At 34.1% G+C, this 24,014-nt stretch overlaps 1 protein-coding gene across 1 annotated transcript in view; it reads left to right on the top strand.

Moving 5' to 3' along the window:
* Nucleotides 1–24,014, top strand: part of side (motor axon guidance molcule sidestep) — a 278,234-nt gene that overhangs the window by 112,436 nt on the left and 141,784 nt on the right. Inside the window, exons 8-9 of the mRNA XM_076404051.1 lie at nucleotides 5–132; nucleotides 18,671–18,830. Coding sequence (XP_076260166.1) covers nucleotides 5–132; nucleotides 18,671–18,830 — 288 coding nt within the window. The remainder of the gene's footprint in view (nucleotides 1–4; nucleotides 133–18,670; nucleotides 18,831–24,014) is intronic.

Raw genomic sequence — 24,014 nt, 5'->3', positions numbered from 1 at the left:
TCAGATCCGCCCAGGGTCGCTGTCGTGCAGGATTTGGATCCGGCGACGCCCGTCCGCGAAGGGACTGACGTTATCCTGCGCTGCAAAGTCCAGGCCCGGCCCCAGTCTCACAGTTATTACTGGTATCATGATGTAAGTGACATTCAATTCCGTATTTGGCCCTCACCGGTAGATAAAGACGCCTTCGAAGATGTCGAGCGCGTCTCGCCTGTCCGGAGACGGTGCAGGATTGTTCCGCGTTTGATTTTCAGCCATCATCCTAGAGCCACGGGGATTTATTGTATCGAGTTTACACAATTATATATATATATATATATATATATATATATATAGTCCGTTCAATAAGACAATCATCTAAATAGGTGACGTGAAAATGTCGCAATATTGCGGTATTAACACTGAGTATTATTTCGTTGTTGCTCTGACAAAATTATAATTTGAACAAAATAGAGAAACAAAAATAATGTTATCGAACAATTTATTTTAAGGTAATGGTATGTCTAATGCATATACTATCGAAGGACTTAAACCTACAATGAATTATACAGTCATAATACTTAATTATAATTTTCTAGGTTAAGATTGTGATTTATAATGTTTACGTGGAACTATTTTCTACACCATTTATGAGATAAAGTTCTAGGAGCGTTCTTTAAGTGGTATCCCTTGGAGGCTTAATCTACCTAATTAACAATTATATACCCAAGTAAGTTATTTCACTTTCAGTAAAAATATATTTACTTTTTACGTTTAGTTCTTGTCTCTTTGGTAAAGTGTTATATTGTTAAGTCGTTTTGATATTACTGTATTTCTCCTTAGTTTGTTCTGTTACTATCTGTATATATCTTTGTTGTTACACTATATTAATCTAGTTAATCACTGCATTCTCACTAATTCAGTTGCCATATCTACAAAGCACTTAAATTCCTTCTCTTCTCATACATTCTGACTAAAAGTTCATGTATATTCTGAACAATTATACATATATCTATACATACAGTTATCCTTTATTAATGATATACTCACCTCTATTTGTTTCCATTCCCATAATCTTGTCTCAGTAATATTCAGCATTAGTTCATGATCTCACATTCTGACAAATTTCATTCAGTCAGTGTCATTCTTTAAGCCACTATTCAAGTCACTAACTGCGCTGATAATTTTCACTAACTATCTAACACTTGTTCACGATCCCACCACTACTACAGAATTCGATGCACGTATTTGGATCTTTTTCAGCAGTGTACGTATGGTATGAAGCATTGCCCATAAAAATAAATGGTGGTTCCTCAAAATTCTTTATAGACTGATGGTAGTCACCCTTGAATTTAGGACAAAACAACAAACCTGTGTCGGGAATAAAGTCATTCCTGTTTCCGGCATGACGAGCAATATTTCTGCAATGACTTATTAATAAAAATTATGATTTAGGAAACCTAATCAAATGTTATTTCGACGTTAACAGTTATCTATTAACTTTTGTTGTCTTTACACTATACAAAGAAAACACAAGGGGAAATCTTAAGTAAAGTAAAATAAATCTTCCCTAATTTTATTATACGCTTTTCAAACGTTTATTCTTTGACAAGCAATATCTTGAAGTTCTATTAGACCTCATCGTGGATTCTCTTAACGCTTTAAATATTATGTTACCCATCAGTGTATGTTATGCATTCCTCAAAGAATTTCATATCTCTAGTTTTCTATGGATATTAGCAGTTTTCTCTAAAATAATTTTATTAAATTATGTTTACCTTGAAATTGTTTGAAGAATTTTGCACACATTTGGCAACCGAACGACTCTTGCAGTTTGATTCGTTTACATATTCGAATGTAACAAGCAGAATTGTATCTCGTTTTAACTGGAATAAAGCGAGAAGGAAAATATTCTTTGGAATTAAAACAAATTTACAAACTGCAATAGGAAATAAAAGATATAGTCTACTCAGAATTATTTTGTACATACGTCATCTAAATGTATGACATCAAAACGTCGCAGTGTTGCCGCATCCATTCTGAGTTTTGCTTCGGTTTGGGTTTGACATATAACGAAATTCTAATTCATAATGTTTTTTTTTTACTCTTTGTGATTCCACAATCTGCCCTATAGGCAATAAGTATTTCTTATGTCTATATTATGTATCTAAATAAAGTAACTAAACAACGTATTATCAAACATAATTTATTTTAACATAATAGTACAACTAAAAACTACAGCTAATTATATAGCCATATTAGTTTATAGGTTAGAGTTATAACCTTTTATCACTATTGCTTTCAAGGATTTTGTATACGTCTGACAACCGGACGACTTTGACAGGCTCCTTCGTTTAAGTACTCGAACTAGTGGGACAGCATAGTGTCTCTTTTTAACTAGAATAAAATAACAAAGAAAATATGTTCTGATTGTAAGAAGAATTAACACACTGAGGCAGGCAATTCATTAAACATCTTAATGATGGATGTACGACTGCCTCTGTGAGGAATGTCTTTAATGACTTTATTTCTACGATTTATTTATACACTTTATTTTTAAATGATATTATACTTTAGTGTGTAGCCAAATTGGAGGTTAAAACGCAAAGAACAAGATAAAACTTGGAATCCAGAGCCGATCGAAAATTTTGTAAGTTATTAGGAAACCTATGACCCGTCTTCTCGCTCTTTTCCCCGCCATAATGCAAATGCGATCGCGACAGTTGCACTGACAAATTACCGACCAGCAAGATTAATCAACGGGCGACGGCGGAAGATCCGCGGAAATGGCGAAATCGTTTCGCTAGTCCTCCATGCGCTTTTTATCCGTTCAATGAGCGCCAGTCGCTTTTTGTTCCCGAACGACATTCATCCACTCTCCCCGCGGTTCATCCATCAAAAGCACGCCGAGGCCGCTCCGGAGCAACGGCTCTCAATATTTGTCTTCGTTGTCTTTGTTTTGCTTGCCGATGATATCGGAACGATAGGTAACGTCGAATCCATCGGGAAACCGTATGTTTGTTCACTGCCGTCCGTAGTTCGATTGTTACTTTCTCCCGTGGATTCTATTTGGACAGTGCAAAGAGATAGATACATGATTGGACCAAAAGGGTTTTTAATTATAAAGTCAGTTAACAGACAGATCGTTCACATCGTCTATATATCTGTTTTGTTTTCAATTATTTTTTTGCAATTACTATGATTAATCTTATAGTTATTACCGACGAAATTTTAAATTTATATTATTAGGTGCTTAAATGTATTTTAAATAGGGATATCCATTGGTGATTTGGGAATTATATGGCTCAGAGAATAATAATAAGACGGAAAATAAAACAAAATAAAACTGTGCTGGTTACTTGATGTGCCTGTTATTTATAAACGTTATAAAAATATAGAAAATACAAAGAGATAAATTCAGAAGGAAGCCTAGTGTTCATTTTAAAACTGGTGATATTCAAATACGCGGAATTACAAGACGCACAAAAAAGCCATCCCAAACTCTCAAGGTATGTTTAAACAAGTTAACAGCTTATTCCACCATTTCTAGACGGGTATATGCTAGAGGAAAGATCTAACGGAAGGGAAAAAGGCTACACGAGCTATATCGACCCCTTGCAGCATCGCAGTTTCATTGCTTTTCATGCAAAAATTGAGTTCTCTGTGGTTAAAGTGGTTGAGATATAATGAAGCAGTGCAAAGATATAAATATAATATAATTTTAAAGGATTTAAAACAGTTGATGTTACTCTATATTAAATCGCATCGATTATATATGTGACCAATTTTATATTAAAACCACAGTGCTTTACTTTTTCAGTGTCATTCCATAGAATTTTGCACAAAAACTGTTTTCAGTGCGTTGAAAATGTCTGAAGATGTACAGATTAAAAGCATTTGCGTTTTTACTTTTTACATTATTTTTAAGAAAAAGTCAGCCGAAGGTCATCTGTGTAAAGCTTGTGGCAGCCATGTTCCATCGATTTCAATATGTGAATACTGGGTTTAAAGTTTTAAAAGAATTTATTTTAACAGCAAAGACAGAGAGCTTTCTAGATCATTTTCTTCAAACTTTTGGAGAGCATGATTCGAAAGCTTGTATATTTTGTGATGTATCAATTGAAGCCCAGAGTCTTTGAAAGACGTTTGGTCTTGGTGGAATGCTGTTTGAACGGTAACGGTAAAATAGGAAAAGTTTTTCTTGCATCGCGTTGTTACTGGTCATCGAACGCTGATACATTGCTATGATTCAAAACGAAAGATCATACGGACAACCTGTTGATGCATCAACATTAACGCCAAAGCCAAGCTTGACTTCAAGATAATAGTCTCTATTTAGTGGGATCAGTTTGGTGTTGTATAGACTATGAACACTCGACCAATGTTACAAAACGTTGAAAACATACTTGAAAATATTCAAATGGTAAGTGCTACCCCACCCGCCGTAGCCTCCAGACCTTACTCCTACTGATTTGTTCCGACATATGAGTTGAAATCTAATTGAGTAGCGGTTCACTTCTTATGAAGATACCAAAAATGAGTGGATTTATAAATACCTTTAAAACAAACATCGTTCTTTCTAGACGAAACCAGTAAATTGTCTGAAAGATGAAAAAAAGTAGCAGCTATCGATGGACATTACTTTGTATAAAATATATTGTATGGCTTTTTTAGAGAGAAAAATCATCAGTTTCATCAGTAAGTGTCATCAAGGACAAACGCTTATTTAACATATACCAAAAGAGCAATAAAATTATATCCTCTTATATTGCAGAAAGAGAAAGATATAAAGGTTTACCTAGCAATCAGTAAGGTTTCATATGTCTTTTCTTTAAACAAACCAGAAGGATATCTCAGCCATTGGTGATAGAAATACGAAGGAGAAACTTGAAGTATGATAACCAAATCGATAAAAGACATCAATCATGTGCGAATTTCTCTCAATATTGAATAGATATAAGCAACAACAACTACGATATGCTGCTATTTCGTTGCACAATCAAATCCGTTATAAAACTGATCCAATTTTATCATAGACAGATACAAGAGAAACAGAGTTCTACATAGCATTATTAAGGCTCCATAGTGTATTAGAAATGATGATATCTCCAAAGACTTGAGGACATCAAGAAGCTATCACAATTTTTTGTAGACACCTTAGAGATACCAACTGAACTTGTATATCATATCATTTACGAATATTTGGGTATGAGCAAAGTGGTTGCCGCGCGAGCTCACTTTTGACGAAAAACGACGAACTGATGATTCGCAGCAGTGTCTGAAGATGATCAAGTCTAATAAACCCGCGTTTTTCGTCGATGTGACAATGGATGAAACATGGCTCCATCAATTCACTCCGAAGTCCAACCGACAGTCATCCGAGTGGACTGCATACGATGAACCCGCTCCAAAGCATGGAAAAACGCAACAGTCTGCTGGCAAGATTATGGCGTCTGTATTTCGGGACGCGCATAGAATAATTTTCATTGACTACCTTATAAAAGGAAAGACCATCAAGAGCGACTATTACATAGTGTTAATGGATCGTTTGAAGAACGAAATCGTCGAAAAACGGCCGCATTTGAAGAAAAAGTAAGTGCTGCTTCACCAAGACAATGCACCGTGTTACAAGTCAGTGAAAACGATGGCAAAAATCCATGAATTGCGCTTGGAATTGCTTCATTATCCACCGTATTCTCTATATCTGGCCCCCAACGACTCTTTTCTGTTCTCAGACCTTAAAAGAATGCTCGCTGGGAAAAAAATTCGTTGAATGAAGAGGTGGTCGCCGAAACTGAGGCCTATTTTGAAGCAAAGGACAAATCGTACTACAAAAATGATATAGAAAAGTTGGAGGGTCGCTATAATCAGTGGATCATTCTTGAAGGGAATTATGTTGAATAAAAAAAACTAATTTTGCAAAAAAAATATATTTTACTATGGTAGTCCGGGGAATTTCCAATTGACCTATTATTTTACAAATTTTAATAAACCGTTTTTCAAAGCCTATCGATCACTGAACATCAAGCTACATATCCATGCGCTATTGAGAGAACTTTAAAACAACAAATTCCCATGTTATATTGAAACACGCATCTATCTAAATAGGAATACATATACACATCAGACAAAATGCTATGGCTTCGTGCATTTTCATTTGAAAATACATATATAAAAACTAGTAAATCCGAACGCTTTACATCCGGTATTTTATCTCTTCGATTTGCCATTGAAAAAATCACGGGGTGGGTCCTGAGGGGTGCAGATTCAAACGCGCGCGCCCGTTTCCCCCTTGGCGAAGCCTCGCGTGTTTATTTTCGTCGATATCTTCGCGAAATGGTCCGATGGATTGACGGCGAAACTTTCAAGGATTTATTTTTATAAGCTAATTAAATTTTGTTCAAACAAAACTCGAAATTAATTTGGAATGTTTGCTCGTAGCATAGCGATTTTTAGTAATAAAATCGGGCGCGCAGCACAGTGGCATAATTGATATCGTTTCGGGACAATTCGCAATTGAGTGGATGTATTTTTGCTCTGAATCAAAAGCTCTAACTGGTCTAGAGTAGTTATGAACAATGAAGGGTTTAAAATATTTAAAAAATATATTCTGATTTTCAATTAGAATAAAATAATTTTTTTAATTGAAGCTTTATTCTGAAAAAAAAAACGGTAAAATGTATCTTACTCAAAATATTGTCGATCGATTTCCGCTAGTTTTTTCCATTATTTGGACATTTCACGGATTCAACCTCGATAGAACGATGTATTTTTATCCACGGATCGACCTATTTTTTTGGTATCTTTATAAGAAAAAAGGGCTGCTCAGAAAGATCACGATTTATATGTCGGAAGAAATAATAATCAGAAGGAGCCAGGGGGATTTAGGGAATCTGGCGGGTGGGGTAGCTCTTCCTATTTCAATGTTTCTAGGTATGTTTCCACAGGTTTTGTAGTCGAGCGTTGTCATGCTTAAGAATAAGATTTTTGCATCTTTGCTCGTATTCCGGTCGTTTTTCGCCCAGTGCTCCGCTCTGAAGCATCAATTCTAACCGATAGCGATTCCCATCGATGAAACCAATGTTTGAATATTGTAATAAACGTCATATTGTCTTGAACAAACATATATAACACATATAATACCTCCCACTTAAAGAAACAACCATAGAGATCTACGTTATCATTGTCTCGTCATAACAGCTTATAATTGTAGCAATATTATCGTCTGAATCTTTGCCCATCAGATAGTCTTTGATGATTATCTTCTTGTTTTCCTGATAATATGCCTCTTTCTGAATTCCTAACACCAAACCTTTACGACTAGATATTTATCACTTATTTCAGACTAACATAATTACACCGCCTTTTATTTAACAACCTGGACCTTATTAGTAGTGAACAATAAATAATGGATAAAAGAAGCCGTAAAAATGAATATTTCTACATTTAATTAATGTTTAATAATTGCTTTTGGATATCTTCGGGATAAGTTTCTTTGCGGTAAGCAGGAAAAACAATCGATTTGGAGTTCTATAACGTCATTTGTAGTAATAAACAAGCTATTATATCCTGAAAATGTAGGTGCTTGGCATCGGTTATTGAATAGAACCTTGCAACTGATAACAGGGATATTCTAAACAGAATTTTCAGCAAACTTTTTATGTAGGTCTTTAGAAACCTGGATGTATGTGGAACATAATTCTAAATTGGGATCACAAAATAAAATAACGTCTTTAAAATAATGTTATGTAACATAAATCAATTTGCTTTTTTAGTAACAATATTGGTTAGGTAGTTAAAGTATAATTCAATGAATGTCAGCATGAGTTATCGAATTAACCTGCGGCTAAAGAAATTGCTAATTCATCTAAAACTGTAATAATTAAAATTTAATGATATTTTTTAACACATATCATTTATAATACACTCAAGACATGTATTTTATTTAGTAATAGATATAAATTTTAGATAATCTAAACTTTGAAACTTATATATTTCATAACTGGCGCAGTCGGCAGGATTCATAATTATTATAATTGGATTAATTATCAAGAAGAGGAGACAGGTTGACCTTGAATTAGCAATCGTTTGGCAGTTACTCGAAATAATCTTTGGTGGAATTAATTAGCCTTTGGGCAAAATTATCGCAGCTGAAGCTGTAAAGTCACAAAAGCTGGATTGAAGGCGCTGAAAGTAATATAAGTATTCCAAGTAAGAAAGATACAAGCTTTGAAAAACACCCCTACTTCATAGATTCTCGATACATGCATCATAGTTCAAACTGTACGACCACACAATTAGGACTGAAGTTGGTAGGGGCTAACGTACTCTATCTAAATTTGGACAGAAGTTTGCAGTTTAGGGTGTACAACAAATTTCAATAGCTCAGATGCTTTAATATAATATATTTAATAGCCTTAAACATTGAAAATTTTTAATAAATAATTTTTATAATAATTATTTTTCAACCTATACCTGATTCCTTTATTTTATGAGTATTAGTGTTATATCTGACGATTGAGGCTCTTTGTTCGTTAAAAAACAAGACGTATATATGTTATCATGGAGGATGAGCTAAGGTATTATTTGAGGAGGCTCTTTTATATTGGAATATGATTGAGCTGGCAGTATTTCTTGATCCCTTAGTACAGTGGCCAACTTTTTATTCCCCACATATAAGTATAATTAATACAAATTGCGAATTAAAATATATATTTTTATATTATTTTGATGGTTGCGCCTTGCCGTCAATGTTTGCATAGCCCTTTGTACTTTGCTTATAAAATCAAGATATAAAATTTGTAATAGTGACACAGAATACTTTAATTCGTTTTGTTTCTTTAATGTTCATAGCATCATAAGACGGACTAATGAGGAATTGAGTTTCCTTGTTTGAAGAATAGTAATATTAAGCGTCGTCGTTATATTCGAAACATTTTTACTTTGATCGCTACTTCCGACTATTACTTCGCTGCCCAGCGAGAAGGCAATTTCTCACATAAATACAAAAATAATGAAGTCGAAATCGGAAACTTTTCTACGGGCGTCCCTTAATTAACTCGACTTTTATTTACAGTTTCGTCATCTCGTTCGAACGAAACGCCGTCGACAGACGACGGATGGCGATAGCGACGAGCACGTGACAAACGTGAACGACGACACATGGTAACTCTACGGCGATCTTTTGTTCATCGATCGCCTTTGACATCAATAAAGCTCTTGTTAATTACTCGGTGGCTCCTTCTTTCTCTCTCGAGAGAGAGGTGGGTATGTATACGTGTATTGGTTTTGAAATATGTAATTTAAGTGAGAGTATTTCGTAGAAGATCTAGAAAAAGCCTCTCGAATAGATAATGATAAATTATTGAAAACACATCAGTAGAATAGACGTCAGAAGAGAGCTTAGAATTGGCAGTGTCATAGGAGGAAGAAGATTGATTCATAACGATTGCCAATCCCACGTCAATATGTTCTGATTCAAAATATAATAGTCTTATAATGCAGCAATAAATATAATATAATACAAAATCTTCAGCTGCAAATAAACTTGTAAAGTGTGCGATCACAAAACTATTTTCCCTAATGTTTTCAATATTTTATTGGTCTACGTTCTACGTACCAATGTTAGCAGTATATGATATTTAGATTTATTGTAGCTAATATAACTAGGTTAATTTTTGGTGAAATAACAAAACCTTAAATTTTTCTAAAAATGTACTTAATTGCAATACCTTTCCATTACTTTAGCAGCATGTATTACATAGAAAAAAGGCTTCACATAGCGATATGGTTGTGGAATATAACACACCATCTTGTGGAAGCCGATCAACTTCTTGGGCTCCATCAAAATCGTTAAATAAAAATTCTTTCTTTGAGGGTGGCGAGTACGGCTTCGTTCTACAATGCCATTCTACTCTTTGTAGTTCTTTTGAACTGCGATGCTTCCGTCTAAATTACGACGCTATACAAGCTATGGATGTTTTCTAATGATTCGTGGTTTCAAAATTTCGAGTATCTGCAGGCTAGGGGCTATTTTATATTTTGGAGATATTTTGGCAGAATTTCACCCGCTCGTCAGATCTTGTCTTATTTTTATATATAGAGAACATCTTGGTCTTCGTATGTTCCTATACTTAACATTAAATCCAATATTCTTAAAATTGTGAATCTATAAATAAGAATAAAATATGTCACTTAAGTAAATCTGAAGTATCCAATGAAGTCTGTTAGAAATTCTTTACCATTTAAAAGTTGTCGAATTCTATGTCATCGAAAGACTATTAAAAAAATATTAGGATGTAGTATTTTATTAGAGGCTCATATTTATTCTTTTTTTTTCACACACACTATGCCACAGGCAACCCTTCTTTCTTTTACAACTGACAAAAAAATTTTAAGCCATTCGAAATAATATTTTCCGAGGTATTTTCTCTCCTTTTGGATACATTTGAACGCAGGTAAAAGTTTGGAAATAATTATTTGACAAATAAGTTATCAAACCTTTAACAGTAGGTCCTCTAGGCCCTTCTTCAACATTGACATCAAAATGATTTTTTTTAATATTTGAAGATAAAACCAAGAATGAAATATAACGATTCAGAACTAACAGGTTATTTGAAAAGTCTCCGGCCTGGCACATAGATGGCGCCACTAGAACTAAATCCATATGTTTTTTAGTTAGCCCTAACCCTCAAAAGATGCGTTTATAAACTTGACAACTGTCGGATTATTAGTTTGTGCATTATAGCATTATAGCATAGTTGACAAAATATAGCTTTTTGAAGGGAAAAATACAGTTGAAGCACAAACTTGGCTTGATGGTGAGTTTCCGGGCACTGCCCCAGGAAGATCAACCGTCATGGATTGGTATGCTAAGTTTAGACGTGGTAAAATGAGCACCGAAGACGGCGAACACAGTGGACGCCCAAAAGAGGTTGTTACCGGCGAAAACGCAACATTCGGCTGGCAGGGTTACGGCGTCTGTATTTTGGGATGCGCACAGAATAATTTTCATTGACTGCCTTGAAAAAGGAAGGACCATCAATAGCGACTATTATATAGCGTTGTTGGACCGTTGAACGACGAAATCGCTGAAAAACGGCCGCATTTGAAGAAAAAGAAAGTGCTGCTTCACCAAGACAATGCACCGTGTCACAAGTCAGTGAAAACAATGGTAAAAATCAAATGAATTTTGTTTCGAATTGCTTCCTTATCCACCGTATTCTCCAGATCTGACCTCTAGCGACTATTTCCTTTTCTCACATCTCAAAAGAATGCTCGCTGGGAAGAAGTTTTCGTCGAATGAATAATCTACGAAACTGAGGCCTATTTTGAAGTAATGGACAAATCGTACTTCAAAAATGGAGTCGGAAACTTGGAGGGTCGCTATAATTAGTGTATCAAACTTGATGTTATTATGTTGAATAAAAAAAACTAATTTTGCCAAAAAATGTGTTTTACTATGGTAGGCTGGGGACTATTAATTAACCTGTTGCCATACGTTTGTAATGTTTCATAGATGTCGGCATCACTTTTCTTTAAAGTTGCTATTTTAAGCATTGTTAGTTCATGATTAGTGTATAACTGAATGTAAACTGAGTAGCTCAGTAAAATTGGATAGATTTTTATTTATAACAGAGAAGTGTCAATACCATTTTTTTTAGATTGTTTAATATTTGTTTTCATTGATTTTCACATTTTCACTACAAGATATTGCTGATCAGAACAGATTCAGTGGAGACTTATTTGTCTACTTGATAGTCTTAACGTAGATTCATTAAACATACATCCAATAGGCGATAAAAGAAAAACAGGTGTTGGGACTTTAGACACGTTCCGCAGCCGAAAGGGAATGAATAGCGGCGAGAAACGCGTTAGGTAACGGCACGATCGGGGCGGCACATCGGGACGTGTATGGTATCCTTTAGGGGCGTCTTTGAAGCTAAACAGACCGTACGCTAAAGTGGAGATAGTGTCGTTACGGGCACATGCACGCTCGCACACACGTACCCAAACACATAATTCTCGTGGCTGTCTTCTTGTCGCTCTCTCCATGTGCGGCGCCTTATACCAAACGTCTGGCTCGGCCCGGGAAATTCGTAATTTCTTTTCCCGACCGCCGCACTCTTTTCTATTTCCCGACGTAACTGTAGATAAGGCGCATAATGTTGCGCGGCGCCCCGGCCCCGTGAAATATCGTCCGCATTATGATTGTGCATTATCGCGTACCGAATAACTTTTCGTAATGTTTAAGTTACAGTTTTCCCGTTTATCGACACCGTGTATACGTCTGTTACTTTTTTCCGCCTTTTTCCTTCTCGGTCGTGGAGAATTTATATTCATAAATAAACAACAGCGCTGTTTATATTAGTTGGTCGGGACGTGGAACTAAACGAACGACAAATCTGAACGTCCCTGTTCACCTTTACTTTATATTTTTAAACCCAATATTGCTATTGCCTTTAAGATATGCGCTTATAAATTAGTTTCGAAGCATCTTCTTTTAATTCGAAACTTTCTTGTGAAAAATCATTACAATGAAATGTATTGCAAGAAAAAAATGTTGTGCAACGATGTAACTTTAAAGTATATCCACGAATCGACACATTTGTTAGTATGTTCATAAAAAGTGAAGTGACACTGAGACGACTCATAAGTCGGAATAGTAATAATAATCAGAAGGAGTAAGGTCGGAAGAATATAGCCGGTGGCTTAGACATTTAATGTGTCCAACTATGTTTTGTAGAGAGTTGTCTTGTAGAAAAATAACATTTTTGTGTCTTTGGTCATATTGCAACCATCTTTCGTGCAGTGCTCTGCTCAAATGTATCAATAGTAATCGATGGCCATCGCCATTAATGATTTCATTAGGTTTAGCTGCTGATACTATACTGTCCAAGCTGATCCCATCAAATACAAAGTTGTCGTTGAAGTCAGCATCACCAGGTTAACCTCATGATTTTTCTAGCCTTGAATTAGAATAATAGATCCACTTTTCACCTCCAATAGTAATACTATGCCAAAAATTGGTCCGATTTTGTTGATGGAGGGTCACTTCACACAAAACCAAATGCCATTTCAATGTTACTTGGCTTCAATTCATATGGCACATCATATCCAAGCTATTGGATCATTTCAATGTCTTTCAAGCGAGTGGAAATGGTTTATGGTTTATATATGCTTTTATAGGGATCATCATCGAGTATTGCCTTCTATATTTTTTGCCTGTCCAGAACGCTCTTTGTCTTCGGATTGAATATGCATTAGAGCCTACCGAACAGCGTTTCGTAATGGTTAAATTACTGTTTTCTTTTTTATCGGCACTATGTATACGTCTGATTACTTTTATGTATAGCTATTTGTTTGTTTGTTTAGTTGTTAGTTGTTTTTTTGTCTGTATTGCTATTGATTCTTAAGATATGCGCTTATAAATTAGTTTCGAGGAATCTTCTTTTAATTCGAAACTTTCTTGTGAAAAATCGTTACAATGAAATGTATTGTAAGAAAAAAAATATTGTGCAACGATGTAACTTTAAAGTATATCCACGAATCGACACATTTGTCAGTATCTTCATAAAAAGTGAAGTGACTCTGAGACGACACATAAGTCGGAATAGTAATAGTAATCAGAAGGAGTAAGGTCTGAAGAATATAGCCGGTGGCTTAGACATTTAATGTGTCCAACTATGTTTTGTAGACTGTTGTCTTGTAGAAAAATAACATTTTTGTGTCTTTGATCATATTGCAACCATCTTTCGTGCAGTGTTCTGCTCAAATGTATCAATAGTAATCGATGACCATCGCCATTAATGATTTCATTAGGTTTAGCTGTTGATAGTATACTGTCCAAGCTGATCCCATCAAATATAAAGTTGTCATTGAAGTCAGCATCACCAGGTTAATCTCATGATTTTTCTAGCCTTGAATTAGAATGATAGATCCACATTTCACCTCCAATAGTAATACCATGTCAAAAATTGGTCCGATTTTGTTGATGGAGGGTCACTTCACACAAAACCAAATGCCCTTTCAATGTTACTTGGCTTCAATTCATTTGGCACATCATATCCAAGCTATTGGATCATTTCCATGTCTTTCAAGCGAGTGGAAATGGTTTATGGTTTATATATGCTTTTATAGGGATCATCATCGAGTATTGCCTTCTATATTTTTTGCCTGTCCAGAACGCTCTTTGTCTTCGGATTGAATAAGCATTATAGCGTACCGAACAGCGTTTCGTAATGGTTAAATTACTGTTTTCTTTTTGATCGGCACTATGTATACGTCTGATTACTTTTATGTATAGCTATTTGTTTGTTTGTTTAGTTGTTAGTTGTATTTTGTCTGTATTGCTATTGCTTCTTAAGATATGCGCCTTTAAATTAGTTTCGAAGTATCTTCTTTTTAATTCGAAACCTTCTTGTGGAAAATCATTACAATGAAATGTATTCAAAATATTGTGCAACGATGTATCTTTAAAATATATCCACGAATCGGCATATTTGTTAGTATCTTGTTAAAAAGTGAAGTGACACTGAGACGACTCATAAGTCGGAATATTAAAACTAATCAGGAGGGGCAAGATCTAGAGAATATAGCCGGTGAGGTTGACATTAAATATTTCCAAATATGTTTTCACCGGTTTTGCAATATGTGATCGAGAGTTGTCTTGCTGAAAAATAACATAACATTTGAGTCTTTGCTCATATTCCAACCATATTTCGTGCAGTGCTCTGTTCAAATGTATCAATAGTAATCGATGGCCATCGCCAATAATGTTTTTATTATGGTTTAGCGGCTCATAGTACACTATATAAGCTGATCATCAGGATGAACCCATGATTTTTCTCTCCTTGATTTATCGTAATATATCCACTCTTCAAAACCATTAACAATACCATGCAAAAACGAGTCCGATTTTTGCGGATGGAGCAACTTGTTACACATGACCAATTGTATTCTGATTTTCTTTTGGATCATTCCCATGTTCTACAAGTGAGTGCAATATGCTTTTTATACGGATCATCATCGAATATTGCCTTGAAACTTTTTTGTCTGTCTAGAAAGCTTTTTGCAACTAGAAAGCATTTTAATCTCCGGTATCAAAACGTCGCAATATTGCCGTACTTAACTTTGATATTTAGTTTATTTTGGATATAATATACAATATTCTGCATGCATATATTATCGAAAAACTTAAATTGTAGTTAATTAAATAGACACAAAAATTTGTAGGATAGAGTTATTTTATTATATTTATAATCTTATTTCTTTAGCTGATCTGTTTTTAAATGAAATAATTCTGATATCACTGTATCCCTTCTTAGTTTCTTCTGTTAATACCTGTCATATTTTAACCAAATGCTCATACATATTTTGAACAATTGTACACATATCTATGCACATAAATATTTAACACTCTATAGTACCAATTGCAACTTTAAACAGATTGGGATATATACCTTGTCTCTTATCACTTTTCCAGGACGTTTACTCCTTGAGTACTTATAGATGCAGCAAGATATATAATTAGCTCACTGCCACTGTTTTTTTTTTCATTATATTTATCTTCAGCCTCCGAAAATAAATTGTGGTGGATATAGAGTTATGACCTGAAATAATATTTGTATTTCTTAGTATGGTTTTTTTACATGCGTCTTGTTACCCTTGACTCACCATAGGCAAGACTTTTGAAATAGTGAAATAATATATATGGATATTTTTGGTTGAAGGATATGTAGTTGCATCACTAGATACAGTGCGTGTTAAAAATTTAATAACATAATATTCTGAACAATGAAATAATATAACTAATAATTTACTCTATTTGAACCTTCACATCTTGAATCACAAAAAGTGTTGTATTTCACATTTTTGTACCCATTTTTTTAAACTGGTCGCTTAATTTTTGTATAGCAAGCATTAGTGGTATCCTCAAGAACTCCACATCCCTCATTCTAAATATCCGGAAAATAATAAGGACATTCCGCGCAAAGCTGACTAGGCAATAAAAATGCTTAATGCACATTTCCCAGTTTATATATGGCCAGTTTTACTAGGCCAAAACCTTATTTTGCATTATACAGGCCGCCGATATAATCGACCTCCTGCGTTCGGCTCTGTTCAAAATTGAACCATAAAACGGTCGAAAACAATTCGAAAAATATTCAGGGCATTTTCTTTCGCGTCGAACGATAGGAATCGCGGCGATTTTTACTTCGATTTTACGTCGGTGGAAAAACTTTTCATAAATATCGACCTTATTTCCCCCTTTTAACTTTCATCCTGCTTGAATCACATACAATAACAATTAAATTATTCGTTACTATTATCATATTTATTGTTCGATTTCTGCAATTGTTAAATAGTTTAACTAAATATACAGTTTTCTAAGTCAACAACAATTTCGTTAATTTAAATTTTCGCAGACGTTTTTTATACATTTTTCATAAGTTACATATATTGTCGTAGTAGGGATATCGATATATAAACATATCGAAGAAAAAATGTCGATATATCTTTTTAAATCTGTCGATACATACTAGGAATAATATTGATATATAGAATAAAATAGCGAAAAATTAAATAAACTTTTAAAATTAAGTAATAAAATATATTAATAATAAAAATATACTGATATATCGGCCAAGAATATCGAAAATGTATTTAAGAAATATAGATATTGCAATATATTTTCTTTGCTTTTGCTTTTTTTCTAACACAACCAAAATGTAATTCGAATAAAACCATGAATTGAGTTTCTTTTGATTTCAGTTTACCATGGAATTTCAAAGGATTTCGTCGAAAATCTTTGGCATGTTTTGCTAATTATGATTCAGTGGTCATTTAAATAGTCACCGTCGTAAACCATCTTTTCCCATTTTGGAAGCAAAAAAAGATACATATTATATCAGTGACCTTTTGGAACTTCAAGCACAACACAATAATCTGCGTGTGATTTTAAAGACATTTATCAAAAATATCGATTATTTACTTTTGCTCCCATCACAGTTGGTTCCTTTTAGAACAATATCTGTATAGTACCTATATTAATTTACGCACAGTGTTCAGTGTTTTTATTGTTTATCCACTAATGCTCTATCGATTAAAATAAATGGTATATAGAGTGAAATTTGAAGAATAGGTTTTATATATGTATATTTTTTATATTTATATATGTTTTTATTTATGTAAGTCCCTTTCTAATTGAAGAGGATCTTCTAAATCAATATAACCATTTTATTAAAGTTAAAGTCTTTTAAAGTCCGTAAGTTTCAGTCACTATTTGAATTATTGAACTGGACTTTAACGTTTTGAATATTCCTCACTTAGTAGAAAGGCTTGTAAGTTGATGTTTGGTGGTTTCTAATCCAGCTGTAAGTTCTGTACAACTATTAAAATGCTTACAACAATAATTACTTATTTATGTTAATAAGGCCGAACTTTCGCACTACAAATATTATATATATATTTGCCCTATATGATTTTTGGTACTAGTAAAGTATACAGTCTCGAAATATTTCTTATTACAGTTACTCTACATATTGAGTATCATTTTAAATTATTTATGTAAATAGAGTAATTTTCTAATAGAGTAATTCAGTAACTAAAATGAAACACAAAACAAGAACTTAACCAAGACAAAGACAAGAACGATGTGTCTGTCTGGATCATAAATTGTATGCATGAAATAACAAGGAACTGTTAGACGGAAAAGGCAGAATTGCATACAGTAAACGAAAAAAAAAGTAACCTAAGGTGGATCTCAGCACTAGGAGAATATAGAATGCCAGGGAACAAAACAAAATTAAAGTTACGATAGAGAGAGAGCCAGAGGATATAAATGTACAAATTGAAGGAGTAAGTAAACGGATGGAAATATCTGGGAATAGAAGTCAAAAGTCATCAAAAAAGTCAGTAATTTGAAACTAACCTCAAAATGGAGAAAGATATGAAAATATACTTGGCAATGAATATCATATTTATTAATAACAAAGAAATATCAAGCAAAATAACAATGTAAATATATAAAAGAATGACTAGAGTGGAAAGAATGAGGATCACGTAATAGGAAAAGACTTCCACATAAAACCTTTGGATGAGTACATAGGAAAATATAGCTCAGTCGGTGGGGCTACTTATAATCTATGGAAAGTACACCAGTTTGGGAAGTGAGGAAAATGACCATGGGATGACCCAAAGGAATCTAAGACAACGGTATCAGCAAAATACTGCAGAAAAGAGAAATAAATAACCCTGTTCGAAGCATTAGAGTCTACGAAATATGATAAATAATTCATTTACCCTACAAAAGTTGGTTTTAATTTAACATATATTCAACGAAAGTTTATTAAAAAAAATTCTTCATGGTTCAATTTCCAGTCAGAATAAAATTAAAAACACACTTTATTAACTGCATTAGCTATCGATTTGAAAGGAAGCGAGAAAAAGAGAAAGATCAAACCAGATAGAAAGGATATCCCTTTATTTTATTTTCATTCTGATTTCATGTTCCATATCACTTGGCATACATTATACCGAACAATTTCACGGATAAGAGACAGTTTGGTTAAACTGTTCCGGATAGGTTTTCTCGATAAAAAGCCCCTCTCGCTCCGTGACTTACCCTCGACCCCCCTACCCCCTCTATCATAAACCAGGCTCGGATTTAATAAAGGACCTTTATTTGTTTCAGAATCACCTCGTTGCTTATAACGAGACCGGCGGCATCCTGCCAGATCAGGACGTCCTGACTATAAAAAATATTCGTCGGAAATCCGCAGGACAATATGCATGCTCAGCTCGAAACACCGAAGGAGAGACCTACAGTCCGCCATACGAACTGGCCGTTCAATGTGAGTATCGTCTGATTTATTCTATCTTCAATTTGTTTGCTAATATTTCTTGCATTAATACATCATCGCCGTTTGACTATATTAGTTGCATAACCTAATATAATTGCCAGATATGTTTATACATATTAATAGTTTTATAATGCATTAACAAGGCTCCCCAATATTTTTATCTTTATATTTTTATCTATTATGTTTAAAAATATTTTGGCAAGTATTCATGATTTTTTAATTTAGTAAGAAGTTAGAGGAATTTTTGTATGAGACATATAGGTTTGGATATATATTTGTACTATGTGATGTTGCCTTTGATGCGGAACTTAATATAACTGTCACATGTGGTGCTTATACATATTAAGAGTTTTAAAATGCAATGACAAAGCTCCCCAAAACATTTTTTTAAATAATATTCTCCTAATAATTTGGAAAGTCTTTACGTTTTTTTTTTAATTATGTAGAATGTTGGAAGAATTTTTCTGTGACATATTCCTTTGAATATACTGCTCTTTGATTTTTGGTGATTTGGATTCTTTGGATTTTACTAACTCAAATGTGAAATTTTGATTTAAATGTGAAAATTTCAGGAAAAAGGAATTTTTTTTGGTTATAATTTCCTCTATTTCTGCTATGGTTTATCTAGATTCGATTTACTGATTAGCGTGGGCTTCAAACCACAGTACTCGGTTTTAAGTCACCGATTGGCGAGTGACTATTTTATAAATAATCCCAGAAGACATCTGGTCTTACCTCCTTACCTTACCTACCTTACTAACCTTACCTTATCTGATTTTTTAATCAAGATAATAGTGGGAGAGTTTTCCAAAAAAAAAACATAATTTTCTTTAATGAATTAAGATCTAATTTTTACCACTGGGCGATCAGTATTATATATTTATTTGGATAAGAAACAAAAGTAGAGTACTAAAAGTAGATTTCATAAAAACGTACTTATTTTGGGTCATCTCATTGCCCAGTCTTTCACCAGTTTATCAAATATTCACGCAAGAATGTATAGAACAATAAAATATAATATCTCTGAAAAGTTTGGATCAAAGCTACTCGTAAAAATTTACTACATAAAAGGTGGCGTAAAATATCGACGATACTGTAAAATCCAAATAAGTCCAATATGGACGTATATCCCTCCGTTCTCATTAGGTTTTCCGAGGCGTAGATATATTTCCTCGGCCAATGATAATTTTCTCTGTGGCGTTCGTCGTAAACCGACCCCGTGTGGAATTTTTCGAACTGATGGACCGACGAGTGAGCCCGAACTTTTGTTTTATGTCAGCGTCAAACGAAAACAACAGGGGCGAAGGCCGAGCCAAGATCCAATAAAAGACCATGACCGTAATATGTACAAATCGTAAAATTTATTCATTTCCATTGTGGTAGATCATTGCATTTGTTCATCCTTCCGTACTGTTCTATTCTACATATTTACAGACCTATGTTTGATAACAATATCCCATAAGAAGAGTTAATAAAAATCATAGCAAATATAGGATATATATGCTTATATTAATGGAAAGAAGTGATCACTTATCGAATCCTATAGTAATGTAAAACAAAATTCTCATAACATAAACACATCACTCATCATACTGACATGCCACTTGATACTACACCGACTTTTAGAGTTGTTTTAAATGCGCTATCTAACATCTCCATTCTGAAAAAAGAGCTATAGCTGATATCTACCCAATAACCGATATATTTTTTGTAGTTCAGCTTGTCGCCTTCAACATTTATCTTAGATATTTTCATTCTTATATATTTAGCTCTATATCCATACCGAACTATGTGCTTATTTATATATCCCAGCTTGGATTTGATTGGTGAAATCAATATGCACTAATTAATTTGTGTGCTATTTTTCTGTCCAGCATTTCTTTCAATACTTTTTAATTCCAATAGCTAGGTTTGCATTGTCATCAGCAAATATAGCAGCGACAGATTTCATCGAATGCAGATAAGTCTCGAGTGTACAGCAGATAAACCATTACAAAAATTAACCAGAAAGCAACTATTTCGCTTTGACAAGGTGTACCCAACTAAAGTCAGCAAAATCGGGGAATGCATATCGACCAGTCCGGGAACTTACCTGGATTTGTTGGTCAATATATGGGTTCTTAACTGATCAGTGAAGAAAGTGAATGGTTTGGCTCTGCCTGAACCTAAACCATTGAACGATTAATAATACACCCGGAGCTTGAAGAGTTTACCAGCGGCTACCATCCATCCATCAGAGGCTATCAAGGTTGATTCTGAAACCTTAGATCTCGACTGACCTGAAAACAATATTAAGGAAAAATCACTAGATATTAATGACTAGCTGAAACATTCACGCCATGTGCTTTTTAAATCAAAAGGATCATCCCGTGACATCACTGCAGAACTAAATATCGACCCTTATTTATATATTTCGACAAACTCTTTGGAATCAATATTGTTTCTTCTCAATTTGACGCAGTATCGTCGATGATATATTATAATTCGTCCACGTTCTCGATTAGAACGCGTGAAAACCCATTCCGCCCGGTTCCCGGTCACCTACCGGCCCCTCCGCCCCCTGACAGCGCCCCACTCGATCAGTTCATAATTGTATTCGGGCAGAGCGCGAAATTCAATTTGGGGCCTCCCGGGCATCTCTTAGATTTTACTGTTATTATCAAAATTTCATCCGTCCAATGGCGACGGCCCGCCACCTCCCGACCGCTCCCGGACAAATATGGACCCGTAAGTGGTTTTGCCTGTATCTGGCAGTGGGGCGGCCGCCCTACAGATGTAACAGCGGTTACCGAAATTACCACCAACCAACCCTCGCGCCCTATCTCGAGGCCTCCCATACCATCCGACTAGTTCGTCGTGTTGTGCTAAACAATTCAGTATTGACTTTTTTTATGCTCGCAAATATATATATATATATATATATATATATATATGCGATATATATCCTACATATGCATAAATATACATGTAATTTAACAGTCAAGTAACAGGTTTTTTGGCAAAATTAGCTTTTTTTATTCAACATAATTTCCTGCAAGGGTGATACACTGATTATAGCGACCCTCCAACTTTTCGATACGATTTTTGCAGTACGATTTGTCCTTTGCTTCAAAATAGGTCAAAATAGTCAATAAATTTTTTCCCAGTGAGCATTCTTCTGAGATCTGAGAATAGGAAATAGTCGCCGGGGGCCAGATTTGGAGAATACGGGCATTGTCTTTGTGAAAACTTTATTTTTCTTCAAATTTTTCGACGATTTCTTCCATTAACCTGTTCAATAACGCTGTGTAATAATCGCTGTTGATGGTCCTTCCTTTTTCAAGGTAGTCAATGAAAATTGTTCCATACGCATCCCCAAATTCACACGCCATGACCTTGCCAGCTGACTGTTGAATTTTCGTAAGATTTTGAGCGGGTTCATCGTGTGTAGTCCACTCGGATGAGTCGATTGGACTTTGAAGTGAAATGATAAAAAACTCGGGTTTATTACGCTTAATTATCTTCAAACACTGCTCAGAATCGTCAACTCGTCGTTGTTATTTGTATATATTCATAGTGATATGATGTACACGTTCAGTTGATATCTTTAGAGGGTCTGCTATTTCATTCAATTTCAATTTACGGTCATTCAAAATCATTTTGTGGATTTTTTAAATTTTTTCGTCGGTAACAACCTCTTTTGGGCGTCCACTGCGTTCACCGTCTTCGGTCCTCATTTCACCACGCGTAAACTTAGCATACCAATCCTTGATGGTTGATTTTTCTGGGGCAGTGTCCGGAAACTCGGCATCAACCCAAGTTCTTGTAACAGTATTTTTTCCCTTCAAAAAGCAACATTTTATCAAGGCGCGAAATTCCTTTTTATCCATTTTTACACAATAACAGAAGTTGCTTCACTCAAAATGGTATAATTCACAAACTAATGATCCAACAGCCGTCAAATTTATACACCCGTCTTTTGAGGGTTAGGGCTAACAAAAAACAAATAGATCTAATTCTAGTAGCGCCCTCTATATGTTCGTCTCTCATCTCTGTCTATGTACATATATATATATATATATATATATGTAAATATGTACATGTACATGTAAATAAAATAATGAAACAAAAATAACATCATAAAACATAATTCATTTTAACATAATGGAATATCTAATGAATATATTTTCGAAGGAAACTACAGTTAATTATAAAGCCACAATAGGTTGTAAGTTGGAGTTGTTTTATTATATTTACATTGGATGAAAAGTATTCACACACACCACGTCTGAAGTCGGGTTTTATGCGCGTTTTTTATGTAGCGGTATCTCCTAGAGACCTAATCTACCTAATTAACAATATCCAAACAATGTATTTTACTTTCATCATAGAGAATATTTATCTTTTTACGTAGCTAAATATTCTATGGATAACACATACTAATGGATTTCCCTAAAATAATTTTGTTTAATTATGTTTATATCGAAATACTATAAAAATATATTTATCGACAAAAAATATTTCCAATAAAACTACAGCAAGTTAATATTCAATAATATCAATATTTAACTGCCTGACGAATTTTACTCCTAAACTTTTTACTTATATTCCTATTTGCTTTGAATTAAACCATAGGTTACATTATCTAAAACAGATGATTTATTACAGAAAATTTATTTAAATACTTATTTTTATTAATTTCTGTAGACAGATGGTATTGCCACAATGATGCTCTCTGAAACTTTAAGATCTAGAGAACAAATAATTAATAGAGCGCTCACTAATAAATTAAACACTTCCTTAAACCACAATAAAATTACAAAGCAATTCTGTAAAAAGCAAAGCAATCAATTTTTCAAAAAATTTTGTCATATCTCTTTATTCAGAGTCTAATATTCCTGATATCCAAATTCAACTTCAGTCACTTCAATATTAATATCTCCATTTCGATACATGATGCTTGAAGATAATTTATTTATTACATTAGTGCTGTACTTCTCTTTACGTTCCTGTAATTTGATATATTTTCCTAGTAAGTAACGCTTATATGTATGCTATTTCGATAAAGACAGAGAATCATGCTTCTGATATTATAATTAAAACCCTTTAAGAGTCAAGCACTCATCAATATATCAATTTGTGGTATTAGCAGGCATGTTAAATGACACTTGAGCATATACATAACGATTTTATAAA

Source organism: Rhynchophorus ferrugineus, unplaced genomic scaffold (assembly GCF_030347505.1).
Source record: "Rhynchophorus ferrugineus isolate W39M unplaced genomic scaffold, kcgeb_rfMv2 rfM4, whole genome shotgun sequence".
NCBI lineage: Eukaryota > Metazoa > Arthropoda > Insecta > Coleoptera > Curculionidae > Rhynchophorus > Rhynchophorus ferrugineus.
This window is presented reverse-complemented; position numbering and strand designations above follow the sequence as displayed.